The sequence below is a fragment of the Epinephelus fuscoguttatus genome, linkage group LG5 (genome assembly GCF_011397635.1).
Source record: "Epinephelus fuscoguttatus linkage group LG5, E.fuscoguttatus.final_Chr_v1".
NCBI classification, from domain to species: Eukaryota; Metazoa; Chordata; class Actinopteri; order Perciformes; family Serranidae; genus Epinephelus; species Epinephelus fuscoguttatus.
Window position 1 is genome coordinate 25404914 of NC_064756.1, and position 17964 is coordinate 25422877.

At 39.7% G+C, this 17964-nt stretch overlaps 1 protein-coding gene across 10 annotated transcripts in view; it reads left to right on the plus strand.

Annotated features, from left to right (window-relative positions):
• Positions 1–13208, plus strand: part of LOC125889357 (muscleblind-like protein 1) — a 90395-nt gene extending 77187 nt beyond the window's left edge. For 2 of the 10 annotated variants that reach the window (XM_049577245.1, XM_049577244.1), the window contains exons 6-11: positions 3220–3273; positions 4082–4232; positions 5199–5234; positions 6789–6880; positions 7239–7312; positions 9399–13208. In XM_049577245.1, coding sequence (XP_049433202.1) covers positions 3220–3273; positions 4082–4232; positions 5199–5234; positions 6789–6880; positions 7239–7295 — 390 coding nt within the window. In that variant the 3' untranslated portion in view covers positions 7296–7312; positions 9399–13208. The remainder of the gene's footprint in view (positions 1–3219; positions 3274–4081; positions 4233–5198; positions 5235–6788; positions 6881–7238; positions 7313–9398) is intronic. The other 8 variants (XM_049577246.1, XM_049577247.1, XM_049577248.1 and 5 more) reach the window with 8 other exon arrangements.
• The last annotated feature ends 4756 nt before the right edge of the window (positions 13209–17964 follow it).

Consider the following 17964-nt stretch of genomic DNA (forward strand, 5'->3'; position numbering starts at 1 on the left):
GTCAAAGCGTCTAACTAACAAAATCTAACCTAGAGTAGCGTTCATATTCCAGAAATCAAGCCAGATCTCATTTCTCATGTGATCACCTAAAACAAGTCATTAAGCTCTTCTAATGTTGATGTGGGCTCATTCAACGTGACCTGCACATGATCACACACAGCGCACCACAAACACTCCTCTGATTTTCCAGTCACTTATGGATGTAGTTGTTTAAGTCAACACCTTCTACCCTGTTGTTTTACTCAGCCTCCCAGCACACATCCCAGTCTCCCCTGCTCCTGCTCTCTGCAGCTCTGACCCCACATGCACTGAGAAGACACAGAGGGTCAATGTGTGCTTCATTAGCAGCAGGCTGTAGCAATCATGCTAGTGTGTGACTGAGCCTCCTGCTCCTCCTTAGTTTGCTGCTTTGTTAGTTGTATATTTTGCGCTTGTTTGCAGTCGATACGTATGTTACATTTTTTGCTGAAAAGACAGCTGTGAAGACTGCCGGTAATTTAAATTTAAGGTTTTGCTTAAACAAATTCTGTTATGCAGCAGGTATTCCAGTAAGGAGGATAAGCTTGATGTCAGTTAACCTCTCACGTTAAAGCCAAATTAGGTATAATATGATCACATTAGCTTCCTCATTAGAACAATAGCTTCCCTTTTTAATCATCTCTTCTCTTTAAAATGTTAAAGCTTGGGTAGGCGGTTTCATTTTGATGTCACTGGGCAAAAATCCCACGATAAAATATGAGCATATTGTAATTCGAGTGGACTGAAAGAACACTTCTGCAGACTTCTGCACCTCCTATTGGCTCTGTTTCAGGCTTTAAAAAGACAGAAAACTGTGGCCAATTTCAGGTCATTTCAGAGAGAAGGAACTCCTTTTGGCTGTTCTACGTATACAGATGCACATGTACACCTGATTCAGTGGAGGAGAATCCTGCAGAGGAAGTTGATATTCCAGCATTGACAACAACTGCCTGCACTGCAAAGCAACCCAAAAAGGGAAGATGGACAATAAACTAAATAAAATGCATGTTACTATCAGCAAAGTGTTTCAGAGATTGAGAGAAGATGTTGCTAATAGTTTAGCTCTCTGCTGCCCCCATAGCTATGGCTTTAAGTTCACATGTACAGTATGTAGCTGCAGAAGCAGCAGTGTGAACTGTGGTTGTTAGGTCCACAATTCAGGTGCCATGCAAGTAAATACATGATCTACCCTTAGTAGCAAATCTTTACTTTGGCTATTAAAATATATTTTATAAGTGATTAACAGATTTTTAAAAATGTATTATTGAAGCAAAAATTAAGGAAAGAAAAAAATCCTCTTAACTTTGGTGCAGGAAAGTTATCTTTACCTGGTTAATGGCAGATTATATCTACATTAATTGTGAAAATTTCACAAAAACATTTATGATTTTGATTTATAACCACTGTATGATGAGATTAGAAGGTGCAGAACTGAAGTGAAAACACAGTGTCTCATTTTGTTCAGATGGTTACGGCAGTTGCAGCCCTTTTTTTAGAGTTGGGTTAAAAACTGGTCTGGGATCAGGGGTCAGGATCAAGTTAACCTGAGGCCTGTACTATGAAGCAGGATTTGGAGTCAGCAAGGTAACTTCAGGGTGAACTCTGGGTTTTTAGTACAGCAAAGCTGGTTCTCTTTTTACCGGGATAAATCACTGTGGCAACATATGCAGAACAGCTATACTGCTCTGGAGCAGGTTAACCTCAGGGTATTGGATCACAGTCTGTAAACACCCCGACCTCTGACCAATCACATCACTGAAGAAAAAAATCATCTATCAACAAAAGTCCGGAGTCTCAGGTAAAATAGAGTGGCCATACGCTGTTATAGGTCAGTAGAATCATTTAACTGTCCAATGGCTCTATTTCCACTGGTTTTAAAACAGAGCTTCTGACAGAGAGATCTTTTACAACATTAAACACACGATGTTAGCTGTACTTTAACTTATGCAATGTTTATTTAAGTCTGCAGCAATAGTGCTGCTACTTTTACACTCTGATTCCATCACTGCTGCTCAGAATAACATGAGATACCATGCATCATGAGAACTAGGAGAAGAGATAATATTTTATCAGAAAAAAAATCGACGCTGTTAACTGGCTCTCGTTATCATAAATGCAAGACTTCGGTCAAATACACCTCATCCATCATTAACTACTTTTCCACCCTTTACTTAAGTAGTAGAAACAGTCTGGCATCACTTTAAAGTGTTTTATGTGACATATTCAGAGTATTTTCATCATCATCCAACTAAATAGGAAAAAATACCAACGCCAACTATGGTCAAGTGATACCTACACGTAATTTAAGTCTCAGCCAGTGGTGTATTTTTGGATGGTATTTTCAATGTTTCTGCATTTTCTGTTATAAGATTACAAAGTATTATTTACATCCCATGCCACTGAAATTTTACTCTCTCGCAGTGGCAAACACCTTCAGTGCTGTTTCATCTCATATCATATGAAGTAACCTTTCATTTATGGATCTGATGATGTCACTCGTAGTTAACAACCCCACGCCTTTCAAATGAACGTGCTTGTGGCTGGATAGGGAACCCAGAGTTGACTGAACTAGTTGATAACCAGCTTTGTAGTACCGGTCATCCAGACAGTCAATATTAGGGTTAGTCACACCAGATAACTAAAGATGTTGTGGGTAAGTTGAAGTGGCTTCGTAGTACAGGCCTCGGGTTTAGTTCCAGGGCAACAGTCATGTAGATGAGTCATCACAGACTGAGTAAACCCAGTTTATGGAGCAGGAGCTTCCTTTGTGAGCCAAGAATATATTGCTTGATATTTTAAGTGTGTGTCAATACAATAATCCAGGGCTCCTTAAATTTGAATTTAACAGATCTGATTAACTGGCTCAATGTTCTGTCTGGACCAAAACACCATTACACTCAATATTATAACATAATTTTCCTCTGACGGTAAACAACGTCCAGGGCCATAACTCTTTTCAGTAACCCTACAGCCATTAATGTGCATGCCCTAGTCTTGTTATTGTTGTATATTGCATTCCAATGATTTGTTTTTATTTGTTTGTTTTTATTTTTTTGTTTGTTTGTTTGTTTGTTTGTTTTTTTCTCACCAACCCACACTGCACTGCTGCCCCCATGACGCACCTTCGCTTGCTGGTTTATGTTAATGCGCTTGAACCCCATTGGCCCTTTGCCATCATGTGCTCGCTGCCTGCTAATTAAGACTCAGTCGGCTGTCAAATCACTGAAGCGACCCCTCGACGCAACTTTTGACCTGGTACTATGACCTTTCACCTTTTAGCTTGGCATGTAGCTGTGGTGTATAGTGGATTTGTAGTTTTAAAGATATGTAATGATGAAACAGTGACGGGTGATGAACTGATCATAACCAGTGGTTTTGTAGCATGTTGTTTATAAAATACCTGCTTGAATTTATTTTAGTAAGAGAAAGAAAAAGACTTAAAATAAATATATAAACAATTTTTTTTTTTTTTTTTTTTACTGTCGGTGATCAGTTCATCACCTTAAGTGCAAAAGCAGATATTTGGTGGCATGAAAATGTAATATCTAAGTTACTAATAAGGTATTGTAGTCTTTGCATGGTTCTGTCATTTTCCATATTGCATGTGTAATTGTTGAAGAGGTGTCTTAACACAGCTTATAGTGTACTATTATCATGGAGCTGGCGGTGCAGCTTTCCCTAACTACATCATTCCTGTTGTTGGTCCAACAATCAATAAAATACTACTCTCCTAGCTGTCATTATAGTTATGGTTACAGAGAGATCTAGCTATGCCTTAGCCTTCAATTAAATAATGATGTATTGTTTTATTCAAAATTATATATTACCTGTGATATTGTGCAGAGGACAGTTTTTTGATAGACAGCACCACTGTCCTGTCCTGCTCTGACAGAGGTAGTGCAGTCCACTGCTTGCTTGCCAGTGTGTTGTAATAGCTGTTCTGGAACAAGCAACTTTATCTTCTAATGAAATTCTTTCTTCTCTCCTGTCCTGAATGTCACTGCTGCCATTCTTTGGTTTCCCTCACTCCCATCCCTTTATTTTGGTGTTGTCCCCTCTTCAGGGGCTCCCTCCCGTCTTGCCTCCTTTACCAAAGAGACCTGCACTTGAAAAAGCCAACGGTGCCACCACTATGTTCAATGCTGGCGTATTCCAGTACCAACAGGCCCTGGCCAACATGCAGTTTCAGCAGCAGGCTGCCTTCATACCATCAGGTAAGGCCCTGAGCTGTTCTTTAACCCATGTTGTTGGCGCTGATCCCATCCCTGCTGACTGTCAAATCATGTGTTGTCTCACACGACTGTTTGGCTATCAGCAGCGAATGGCTGAATGATGTGTAAATTTGTTGTTGGTCAAACAATTTGCATGGATTTAATTGTACTTATATTTGTACAGCATGGGTGTAGGTTGAGTGTCAGATAATGACTGCTCATTTCTGCATGTATGTTTATCAACTTAGTAAATTCACATTGTGTCTGCCACAATAATGGTAGTCTATATTCTGTTAATGTCATATTAATGGCCTAAAGTAAATACTTTAAATCACACCCTTAATGTTCAGCATGTGTGCATGTAGAGTATGACATACACACACACACACACACACACACACACACACACACACACACACACACAGGCATGCACATCTCCTCTCTGGCCACTGCACAGCCCTTGTACACTGTGTTCCATATTCTCATCTGTCTCACCTCATCTGTCTCACATGTCCCACACTATTGGACTGTCAGGTCACTGCAGCACACTTTAAGGACTCTGAAAGCAGGCCATCCAAAACTGCCACTGTGTAAACAGCTGTTAGGCTGCTGACAGGAAAATGGGACCTCTGGTAGTGTTTAATTTCCCCTTCCTTTTTCATGCAGCGGTGAGAGTTGAGACCTCTGTATCTCATGCATATGCTTCATATGCTGTGCAGTATGTGTGGCTGCAGCAACTGTGATGTTTGCAAAGGAATGACTCTTCTGTGTAATTATTAATAATCAATATTGGCACATAATCACCTGTTGAACCATTGCACTGAGCCCAGCAGGTTAACATATTCACAGCACAGTTTGTTCATATCCACGTTCAATCCAATATGTCTGACTTTATAACACTTGTAATGGGTTTTTCTTGATTTCTTCTCCCTATTCACTCCACTCCCTGTTGCAATGCATGATGGGCAGGCTCGATATTGTGCATGACACCTGCAACAAGTGTTGGTAGGTGCCAGCTTTCCTTACCCGTTATCTCTGAGCCCATTGTAGTCACTCACGTGTCATTCAACTCACCACATAATGACCACGTTTACATGCACAAGATATTCTGTTTTTGCCCTTATTCTGAAAAAGACAATATTCCTTCTGAGCTGTGTACGTGTTTAATGAAAACGACCATCCCACTGATAAAGCTGTCCACATGCAGCCGTGCATGCTCCAATTAACTTGCCCTGACGTGTCGTTTATCATGTTAAAGTATGGAAAAGTGGAACGGTTGAAGCAGCTTGTGCCACTTTGCTCAAAGTTTTCTGGACCTTGCAAACACAGCCTTGGTCTTTTATTCCTTCAGTCACGTTCTTGAACGATCAATGTTGTGATATTTGCGCATATCCAAAAACCTGTTGATATCCAAGTCTTTGATTTTGTTACAAGAAGGTGTGTTTCCCCAAAATATGGGACTTTCTTTTGAGCATGCATCTCTATCCCAGCCCTGCAAACTGTTGGATATTGGCTTGTGTACAATGCATCCATGACAATGCACAGAGCCAACCGTAAACAGGCAAGAGGCCGTGTGTCGCAAACTGCGTATTCAGGAAGCACTGCATTCTTGACTAAAGAACGCTCCTAAAACCTAAATAACACTGACGTATCCCGTCTGTCTTATTCGGAAAATGCTGCATTACAATATCCAAACCGAATATGCTGTTTACATGTCCCTTAATAAATCTGGATTATTGTCATATTCTGAATAATAGTGGAATATTAGTGTGCGTGTAAACGTAGTCACTGTGAGCACATTCTCCATCTTGTGAATTCAGACTTCAACAGCCTAAAATGTAATCTTGTTTCCAATGCATCTGACAGGCTGATAAAACAAGAATCTTGATTTCAAATTAATTTTGCAAATTAAACTGGAAGTTATATGTGTATTATTATGCTCTGCAGTACATGAAATGAACCCCCTTCTTGCTCCGCCACAGGTCTGTCTGTCACCTAATGCTTGTTGCAGTTTAAAATCCCCTGACCCTTGCTTCATTACACTTCCATCCCAAGCTCTCTAACTTCTCGAGCACCTCATTATACTGTCTGGTTATACATACCATATAAACATGAGGAGTTATTTATTGGTAACGTTGTAGATGCTGTTGTAAGTTTAATGTTTGAATTATAGTCATAATTAATTGTAAAACAAAAGCCAATTAAGTAGCCTGTTCAGTGTGAATGCCAAAAGAAAGGCTGTTTTCTTTTTCTTGCTCCGCAACACAGTGAAGTTCACTGGTAAATAGATTTGATTTAAAGGTCCAGTGTGTTGGATTTAGTGGCATCTAGCTATGAGGTTGCAGATTAGACAGATGGACATAAGTGGCTCATTGTAAACTAACGAAAGTAATGAAAACACCCCATAAATCCCACACACTGGACCTTTGAAGCGATTTAGAACTACAAACAGATTTTCTCATGTTTATCAGCACTCTGTAGACAGACAAATAAAGTGTGAACATAAAAAGCTTTAAATCTGCTCTGGTTCAACTGCCTGTGTGATCTTTCCCTCCCAAGTACCCATGATGCACGGTGCTAATCCAGCCACTGTGTCTGCAGCCACCACATCTGCCACAAGTGTTCCCTTTGCAACCGCAACAGCCAATCAGGTTTGCTCCTCTCCTGCCTCCTCTCTCTCTCTGTTCTGGTATCGGCTCTGACTGTTCAGTATCTGTTAGTTTTCTTTTTTTTTCTGATCTTATGATTCCCATGTGCCTCGTAATGAAAAATGCATGAATGGTGCACAAAGCTCATCTCTGATCTTTGCTAGCTTTTCAAGGCGTCTTATACTGTGATTATTTAGCAGTGCTTACAATGCTTATCTTTATCATCAGTTTAGGTTGAAGTGCTGTTTGTCCTCAATTTAACTGATGTCTGTCTCCCTCCTTCTTTTTTCCTCATGTTCATTACTTCCTGTCTTCTCCCTTCTCTCTCCTCCTCCTCTCTCTTTTTCCCCCTCTCAATCAGATTCCAATAATATCTGCAGACCATCTGACTAGTCACAAGTATGTGACCCAGATGTAGGAGTCTCAATCAGAACAGTACGTATTGTACCTCCTCTAAACATTTCACACACTGCGTTTGGACCAGTACTGCTGCTTTGCACCCAGACAGCTAACTGTTATGTGAGGGATTTGCCACAATTTCTTTCTTTTTTTTTTTCCATTTTTATACAGCAGACAAAGTTGTTTATTCAGGCAATTTTTATTTTATCTCTACCACTCATTTTATTCGAGAAATGTAGAATTTTAAGGAATAATTTCATGTTCTTGTTAATACCCTTGTTTATTTTCTTTCCAAGAGTTAGATGAGAAGATTGTTACCACTATCTATGCTGTGCTAAATGTGACGTTAAAGCTGGAGACTGTTGTCTGAACAAGGGGCACAGCTAGCCTGGCTCACAAAATCCACTTACCAGCATCACTAGAGCTCACAAATTACCATGTTACATCTTGTTACTATGCCTAGTTATGCACTGGAAGGAATGCAGTAGAAAGGAAGAATTTATTTTATTGTTTTTATTATGCCATTTGATGTAAAAATGTTGCCGTTAAACATAATTTATTTATTTTCTAGAATTGTCCAGTATTGATTTTCAGCCTCCTGATGTGAATTAAAGATCTGATCAAGTGTGGGGTTCACAAAGAAAAAAGGAGGAAATGTAATGTGTACAGCGGAGGCTTCATTTACACTGAAATTAAGAACCAATATATCAGCAGGTGCATTTTCATATCCTGACTAATTTGCCTAATTACCAACGGAATATTGAGAGACCAGACACAGGTCCCAGCTATTAGCATTCGAGCTCATCATTAACGTTTTCCTGGGGCAAGTAAATGCTCTGTTGTGGCAAGAGAAAAATAAATGTGATGTCTAACTTTTATGTAATGTTATCTGAAATTAAACTCCATATTGTATGGCCGAAGCAAAGCTTTACATACTGGACACTATACAAGTTAACACTGGGGCAGCCAATGTCATATACAACATAACATTAATGTTAAATATCCCTGGAATGCTGCATGTAAGGGACTTACTTTTTTTGCCCAGAAGCTAACGTTAACCGTTGGGCTGTTCAAATGGAGGCTCCAGTGCGATCCTATCCCTTTCAGGAGCTTTTTAGTCTTTTTGTAGACTTTGTAAGATAAATTCATGATGATAAATCTGACACTTGACATCCTCTGTGATTATTTATCCATTTTCCAATATCGAAAACTGTTACTGTTGTTGTTAGCCATCCATAATGCCTTGGGTTGAGTCTTTTCACAAGTCTGAGGCTGAGTTTCTGACTGTGTGGGCTACGCTTACCTTAGAATTGTCCAAGGCATTTAATTGTACCTGTTAGTAATGTGTTTTTGTCTGAATCAACACATTTTCACTTTGACCTTGTCACATATTGACGTTTGTTCATGGATTTTCTACACCCACATACGACACGCAAGGTACCCTGGGTGCATTGGTTGTTGACGTTCTGGGACACCATGTCACCAGTTCTGCCTGTTACATGCATTGTCTTCTTTCAAAATACACTTCGGATTTCACAGGAAATGTAATGTTTATATACAGTCTCTTTCAAAATAAATGCACTACTTGGGTACAACACAACAAACACACATGGTTGGGCTCAGGCAACAAAAGCACGTGGTTAGGTTTAGGAAACCTGGGTTTAGAATCTTACAGGACGTGAACACCGCTCTCGCGTGAAAGTCTGTGTTTTTGGACCCGTCCACCAAAACCGCTCCACCCACCCTACTTGGACTTTCACCACCTTAACTTTCGTCCTTGTCCTGCCATTTTCCCCTGACACAGCCGGGGGCTATTTAACTACAACAGCAACAGGCCGTGTATCATACCAACTTTAAAGGGTGCCTTTTTCGTTGGTTTCTGATACAGGAAGTCACTGCCCAAGTGCCAAGTGATTTCGACAGCTTCAGAGACTGGGCTCTCTAAATCGCTGTGTCCCTGCAAGGCATTAATTCAAATTATTAGTTCTATGGCATTAAAAAGTACATAGCCAAATACATATGTTTAATTTCAAGACAATAAGAAACATCTAATCAAAGCTTTGTTGCAGCTTGTCCTCTTCCTTCACATCTAATTCGATGTGTTTTACGAACTTCTTTCCAGGTGGAACTGGAGCGCGCTGGTGTCGAGTCCAAGATTAGTGGTCACCCTTCATGCCTGTAACATCAAGAGCAAAACGGAGAACCAAATCTCAGTTGGTTTGGGATAAATCTGCATGTTAACATAGGAGGCACAGTTTGTTAGGATTGTTTTCATGTGTAATCCATGCACACTATAACACAACAACAGAAAAGAACATCATTTGCATTAAAGACTGCCTTTCGCTCTGTGGAGGCAACTTACCTTTATTCACCGGACACACTTTGAATGTCAACATGAGGTAAACGAGTGGAGCAGTCGTTTAAAAAAAAAAAAAAAAAAAAAAAAAGACTGGATTGGTACGTCCATTGACCAAGAATCATGACGTGTTGTTTGTTTATTGGTTGGTGGTCTTTGACCTAAATGTGTTCATTTGTTTACACGACGGTGCACCTTGTCTTTCATTTGATTTAAAAGAAATGAATGATCTGACTGAATCACATATGCATGCACAATGATTTTGTTTATGCTTTTATTCTGTTAAACCAGTGATAAGGGAAATTACACGAGTGTGCTCGGAGGCAAAATAGCAACTGAATGTCTGTGAGGTGTCTTTCAAACCTTTGTAGCCTACTTTTCTATCTCTTAAGCACATGTCTTTAACCTTGCAGGTGTCCCTGTAAAGTGCCATACATCTCAAAACACATGAATGGTATTAAAGCAGTTCTACAAAGTGTTAAACTCCACAGTTCCCTTTAATACGTCTATTTTCTCTTTTGGACAGCATGTAGTGTCCAACGCCGTGACCTGTTATTTCCTGTGACTCCCAATAGCACCACTGCTGATTAGATCAGCTTCCCCCGGATTGTCTGCTATACTCAAATCTACTGAATGAAAAACTTTTTTTTATTTTCCTCTCAGACTTTGTTGTTGATGTCAGTTGTTCAGACAGGAAATGACTGGATATATGCTTACACAGATCTCTCCATGATCATGAAGTCTATTGACTCTAAAAGTCGAATGAGCTGTATGTGGGGTCTTGGCCTGCGCGAGAGACCAAAGACTCTCCTAACGATGATGTTACGAGGAATAGCTTTGAAACAACAGGGCAATTAGTTGGTATCCAAACTGCTGTGAGACAGAAGTTAAAATGGACGGTGCAACTGGCGATGGATTTGTATGACCTGATTTGTTTTTCATTTGTATGGTTATGCATATATTTTAAGGCAGATTGTCAAAGTGTAGTGTATATATAGTCCGACATATTTAAGAATATTTGTTTAATGAGTCTGCCTGAGAGCTGTTTTCAGATAGTCAGCCAAAGTCTTTTTGTGTCACTGTTACTAGATATCGTGGGTTGACTAGCGGGACAAAGTTTTTAAAATGTGCGGGCTGCACAACGAGCCCAAGTAGGATCGAGTGTATTGAGTAGATCTCTAGAACTCTTTGTTCTTGTTGTGTTCTGGGTGTTCTTCAGGCATATTTAAATTGGTGGATAGTACAGGGAAAGTGGCAAGAATATAAACGATTGTATTACTCATCCAAAGCCTTAGAATGTACCATCGGGTCAGCACAATGCAACATGCCATTTTGAACCATCCAGTTGCCTAATCCACGCCATATTAAAACACACACACACACACACACAAACATACACATACACATACATACACACAGAGCACTATGTAATTGTCACTTTTTTGTCAGTGTTTTCTTATCTTTCTTGTGGTTTTTCTTTAGATGAGAAGTGTTTTACTTTGTTTTGTTTGGATGATATTTTGATATTTAGTTCGGATTTTGGCTCATTCTATTTATCTTTCTTATAATGACTGTAAGGTTTAAAAAAAAAAAAAAAGTGTGTGTTTGTGTGTTCCTCATGCACAGTTTCCTGAAATTCCATGTAATGTTAATTTTAGTATGATTATGATTGTAAACTCAATATTTTCTACGTTATGCATATTGTTGAACTGTATGCATATTGTTAATTTCTCTAGTCTTTTTTGTGTTCTTTGAACAAAGATGTTTTATATGAGTATCTAACAGTGATGAAATAATAGAACAGAGAGGCTAAGTTGTCACTGTGGCAACCACCGCCGATAACCGAGTAATATTTTAACGATTGTAAGGTTTGTAACTAGTCATATAAGAAAAAAAAGATTATTATAAAAAATCTAGTTCTTAGATGTTTAGAGTAAAGATGTTATTTTCTACTGTATCCATTTCAAATAGTAACTATTGTTTTAATATTTTTACTCTCCCTGGAAATTGGGCCATGTTGGAAAACAAGCTGCATATTTGATCACTTTTCGGGGGCGTCGCTGGCGGGGTCAGGTGAACGTGGCGAGTGGGGAACCGAGTCTGCACACTCGTCTCTTACTTAGCCAACTGCAAACAACAAGGGTGGGGTGGGGAAACTTGAGGTGATAAAGGTGATAAAGGTTGACTTTTTTGCACTTCTGTACATAGTCAAAAAAGAGAGAATCATGTATATTGAGATCTTATTTTGAATAAAAAAATAATGTCTATAAACGACAAGGAATTTTGCTAGGATAACACAGAAAAAAAATCTTATGAAAGGCTGAACAAAATTGCTTGCATCAAAGGGCACTGAGTTCTCACTCTCCGACCCGTTTCAGAAAAGGCCAAGTGTTGCTCTTCTTTTTTGTCAGCAGCTTGTAGTTTGCCAGGTAACCTTCCGGAGGAGGCGTCCACTACCCTCCAGCGTAAGGGCCTGACTGGGTTTGTCTGGTCCCCTAACCTGCCTGTACTCACAGGTCTGTGTGTCATGGCCACGCCCTCCCAGGCCCAACCAATCACAACACGTCCTGTCTCCTTACTTTACTCAGAGAGGAATGCATGTTAAAGGAAATACATATACCGTTTAAAAAAAATCACGACAGTAATATTGAATAAGAAAACATGTTACACAGAAAGATGTATTTACAGTATACAATATTCTATCAATGTAATGGAATAAGATATATATAAAAAATACAAAAATAGAATAGTGGTTTATTTAAAAAAAAAAAAAAAATCCTGAGAATATACTCACTAAAGTTTTACCACTTGGAGAGTTAAAATACATGCAACACAAACACCATAGCTATAAGTATGTTCTTTATGTTTATGTAAGCTGTGCTTCTAGTAGATGAAACTGACCAAACATGAATGTAGTTCAACATCCGGCAGAAATTAAAGAATCATTTCAGATTGAAATACTGTTTTGTGGTTTGGTCATAAAGTCGTTAGTTTGAAAATTGTGTTCTGATCATATTTGTCATCTCTCATCTTCTACAAGCACGCATGCTTACGTTTATGATATAATGTAAACAGAACTTTTTTTTTTCGTTTGTTTCTTGTTTGTTTTCTCTGCTCGTAGTGCTAATATGATGTATTCTGTCTCCTGCTGCAGTTTGTTTCTGCTTGTTTTACTGCTCCGGGCCCGCTGAAAAGATGTGTCATGTTAGCGTGGCGGCCACCTCCTCTGAAAAGCACCCATAGAGAAAACTCCAGATTGTCACAGTCTAAAGCCATAAAATATATAATCTCATCAGAGTGAAACGTGTGAGAAGAAACCAGAAATGAAATCGAGGTGGGCGAGTGTACCTGCTGAAGCTGGTAGAAATATGTGTTTGCTGGGGGTTTTACTAACTACAATATCATGTGATAATGGTAGCTAATATAACCTGTGGTGTGCTGTGCCAACTTTGATGGATGTGTTTGGTTAAGATAGAAATGTTCATGACACTTTTTTTCACAGGGCCTGCAATGCTATATTTGATTCTTGCTGTTATGAATTTAAAAAATGTAATAAAAAATTACAAATGAACTGAATAGAAATTTGCTTAAGATGAATTATTTCATATGGGGATTGTAGCAAACTGCTGTTCAATTAGCTCCACATTTCAGAAGATACACACATTTGCTTTCTTGGGTTTGATTAAAAAAAAACAAAAAAAAAAAACTGATACCACGCTCATATTGAACACATAAAGCTGCAGCCAGTCAGCTTAGTTTGGCACGCAGGCTGGAAAAATGGAAAAACAAATAACCTGGCTCTGCTAGCAAAATCCACCTTCCATGACTAAAGCTCACTAATTATTTCAGTTATATCTTGTTTGTTTTTTCTGCACAAAACAGAGGTTTAAATTTGACAAGCTGCAGTTTTACATCAACAAAGGTTACAATATTGTAACCCTAGTTCTATTAGCACATGTGGAGCCCTTTACTGAATTCTATGGGCAATTCTCTCCTCCAATCACAAGCACACATTTGCCCAATGAAATGTGCATAAATGTTGCTGACCAATCAGGATGCGCCTCCCAAATATATGCCATTAGCTATCCCACACTCTCTTCAGAGAGTGGTGTAGTAGCGACAGGGCCCCTAGGTATCGGGGTCCACCTGTGCTAATAGAACTGGGGTTACAACATGTAACCTACATTCTCGCACAGGTTACACTCTCTACTGGACTCTATGGGTACAGTTGGTGGAGCCCAGTGAATGACACATAACACAGACATAACATTGACCCTGTCACACTGATCCTGACTGGCTAAAGGTTACTCAGTGGGCAGTCACCATCGCTGAAGAGAAAACATATAGCTGACGGCATCAGCTCTGCACATAATCAGACAGGCATGTCCTGATCAGTGCTCACAGTCGGAGAAGAGTATTATCCATGGAGTCCAATCGACGACAACATCTTCGTGTGCAGGACTTTATCTTGGGTCTTGGCCACCTTGAAACTTGTTGTCACCTTGAGGTTGTCAGGCAACTCCAAGAAGTCTCTGCGCCTGGCCAAGAGATAGCTCTGGACATAACCTTGCATAACTTCTCATCAAGCTAGACAAAGCAAATAAGCACATTTCCCAAAGTTCTGAACTATTTCTTTAAGTAAAGCCAAAATGTAAATGATAACAAATCACCAATAAGCAGGAAAACAGAGATGATGATGTCACATAACAATGAGCCAATAAACTATCAAAAACCATCTCTTAAATTAGTGCTGTTGATCCTCCAAATAAGAGAACACGTTAAAAATGAAATGCAATGACATGTGTTGCCATAATTAAAGATTCACTGCTGTGACCAATCACAGATAGTAGTATTTGTATTATTGCATAGAGGCCGTTTACACGTGGCCGGCTATTTTCATAAACGGACATTTCTTCGTTTTCAAAAAGATCTTCGTTTACACTTGCCCGTGTATATATACACAAGAGTTTTTAGAAAGACTCGTTTTCAGAGGAGAAAACTCTGTTTGCGTGTAAACGAAGGGAACAAACAAAGGAAGATGTCTGCGTTTATCAAAATCACCGTGTACGTGATAGGTCATTAAACAGGCTATTTGCCAGCTACATTACAGAGGCCACTTTTAAAAGGCAGTCCAGTAGAGCATGATACTATGATGAATAAACAGGACTAACTGATCACCAACTTGGTGAAATATGTCTAACATTACTCATTCAGATACTTTGGAGTGCAAGTCAAAAAGCAGCTAAATCAAACACACGATGTTTTCACCCTGACAAAATGCCTAATATATCTTCATCTGTTAATCTGACATCTTAACATTCTCTCTGTGTATTACAAACAAACATTGGTCCAACAAGTTACAAATACATTTTTAAATGTTTTCATCGCACTTAGTGACTCCAAATCAATATTGGTATTCATTAAACGCCTATTACAGATATCTCTCTGCGTGATGCAGCAATTTGTCCTACCCACTGAAGCTTCTAATTAGGAGCAAAGATTTTAATTGAGATAGAGATATGCGCCTCATTTCTTTGGCGATACATCGATAAAAATCTGACTTAATTAAGATGCAGTTTTTTAAAGAAGTAAATTAAGCCAGTGGGGTGAGGAATACCTTGAAACTGTGAGGCATGTATGCACACTGTAGAGGAGACAAACAACATGATATATGTTGAATTCAAGCCTCTGTCCACCCCTGGTTCACTAACACAGGTGTTTTCAGTTAACGTGGCTGATTAGACCTCGAGCGCAGTCAGTGCATGTCCACACAGAGTCCTCAAAAGACGTCTAATTAGCCAAAATGATAGAAAACACCTGTGCAGGTTTGCAGGACCTTCATGTTTGTCTTTTTGCAGAAACCAGTGGCAGGTAAGGGGCCTTTCTCTCTACATCTAAAAATATAAACTACAGCTGTGATACACAGTGCAGCCACCAGATAGCACCATCTCTTTGTCAATTGAGGCTCAGAGTCCAGCACTGACTGCACAAGGTAGGAATCTGCAATCACCTGTTAATCTCTCATTTAAGCTCTGCATATATTGAATCTTTGGATGTCTTCTTTAATCATAACAGCATATTTAAATAGGCTCAAATCATTGTCCCTGATGTTTTGTCTTCCTCTGATCATACCACGATCTAATCAGACAAAATGAAGCGACAGTTGTCAGGGAAAATGAAGATAGCTGAAAGGGAATTATACTCTGAAACTTGGATGCAGAGAGCTGCCGGAGGGTTTGCCAACTCACTGCTTGAGTTGCTGTGGAAATGTTGACTAAGCCAGCATTAGCAGGAAGCTGCAGGCTATTATCTCTAATGCATTGTTTCCTTACTCGCCGATTTCTACGTCAGATTATCCGTTTGATAAAAATCATCAAATCACATTGAATTAAAGAAAACTGTAGATGGTTGTGGTGTTGTTTCTTTTTCACTTTCAATCTCAGTCTTCTTTCTCTTTCTTCCCTCCACTGTTGGCTCTCTCTCCTCCTTCACTCCATTGTCAGCTCCCTCTGCCTCCATCTCCTCCTCTCCATCTCTCTCTCCCTCCCAGCTTTTGTCCTTTCTTTCCTCCTCAGTTCTCTCTTTCTTCCCGCTCCCCTCCACTCCATCTCTTTGTCCACAGGCGTTAGCAGCAGACTGTGTCGTGTGGAGACTTAATGAAGCAATGCTGATCCAATAATGGCAGCTTCTGTCGCCCGCCTCACAAAGTATGATGTACGACCTCATGTCTGTAACGCGTCATGAATCTCACTTACCACTGCCCCCTCAACATGCCCGGTTTTTCAATTAGGGCCCTTTTTTCAAACAACAAATAAGGCTGAATAGTGTGTGAGTGTGTGAATTGTGGACGTGTGAGTGTAAAAAGATTGCACCGGCAGCCAATTTGAAATGTGGGGGGGTGCAAAGAGAAAAAAAAACAAAAGTTGCACTGTGAACACTCAGCCGTAAAAATGTCCATTAATAGACAATAAATGTCATTTAATGAATTATGTCTCGGGGGAGGGAAATACTGAGAAATAACAATGAAAATGTAAATGCTTTTATTTGTGAATTATACATACAGAGACACAGTGATGAGGGGTTAGATCTTTTTTTCACCAGACTGACCCCATGATGGACTAATGTTCTGACCTCATAATGGAAGCAATAATGAGAAACGAGGGGAGGGGGAGGAAGAGAGCATGAAACCAAGGGAAATAAAGAAGAGAGGAAAAAACAAGAGGAGCCCATTGAAGGCGACAGAAGTGAGTCTTTAAATTCACTGAGTATTAGATGCGACAGACGGTACAACAGTGAAATGCAAGTGCATAAAGAAATAACGATGATGCGTTTCCTTTGAGATCATAGATAAACAACAGATCAGAGACAACAGGCATCACAAGGGGGTTTTATGTGCAAACAAAAAGAGACAGAAAGGTAATTCCAGGGTGGATGCATGATGATCAAAAAGTAAGACAGCTTAGATTATTATCATCGTCGCTTTCTGACACCTTTACTTCAAAGTAATCATTTCATTATTTTTATGCACCATCCTCCCCGCCTTGACTTAAACCCTGTTGCTGCTCCTCCCTCACTGTTATCTGTCTGCTGAGTCACCACTTGACTTTCACTGAGTGCTACTTGGAGCACGACTCAAACATCCAATTTTCTCTAGGGGGTATGTGGGAGTGTGTGTGTGTGTGTGCATCCAGGTGTGCGTGATTACACTAAGTGTGTTTGTGTGTGTATGTGTTTACCATTAAGTGTCTGTGAGCACTTTTCTGTGCTGATGGAAAAAAGAGAGTGGGAGTAGCAGGTTAGTCTAATATCATCCTCTCTTGGAAGAGAAGCTGTATCGATCTGGCCGGTAGAAGTCCATCACAGAATTCAACACCAGCCGTCTGTTGCGCAGCCAATAATGACTGTGATTTGGATTGTGTTTTGATGGAGTCATGTAAATGAATCCCTTGTTTCATTCTGGCCACTTTTTTTTAGCTTCCTTTTACCATGTAGCAGCACCTACTGTGTGTGCCAGCCTTTGAAAGTTGGAAGCAACCACTGGGTATCCTGAAATGTGTTGTTGATAATCACCACTTTGATGACAATTTTGGGGGACATTTTAAACTTAAACCTTTCAAGAGGACTGCCTGAATACACAATTAGTTTGGCTCGCTGTAAAGCTGCACCAGAGAGGGTGCAACAAAGGTAAATAGGAGCTTGGTCTCTTTTCAAAGTCATCAAAATCCGATGCTTGGCCAGTGACTTGCGGCATCAGAAACCAACAATGCATGACATGCAGCCAGTTGTTGTTATAGTTTAATGGTGCCAGGCATCCGGAGGAAATGTGGAGGGA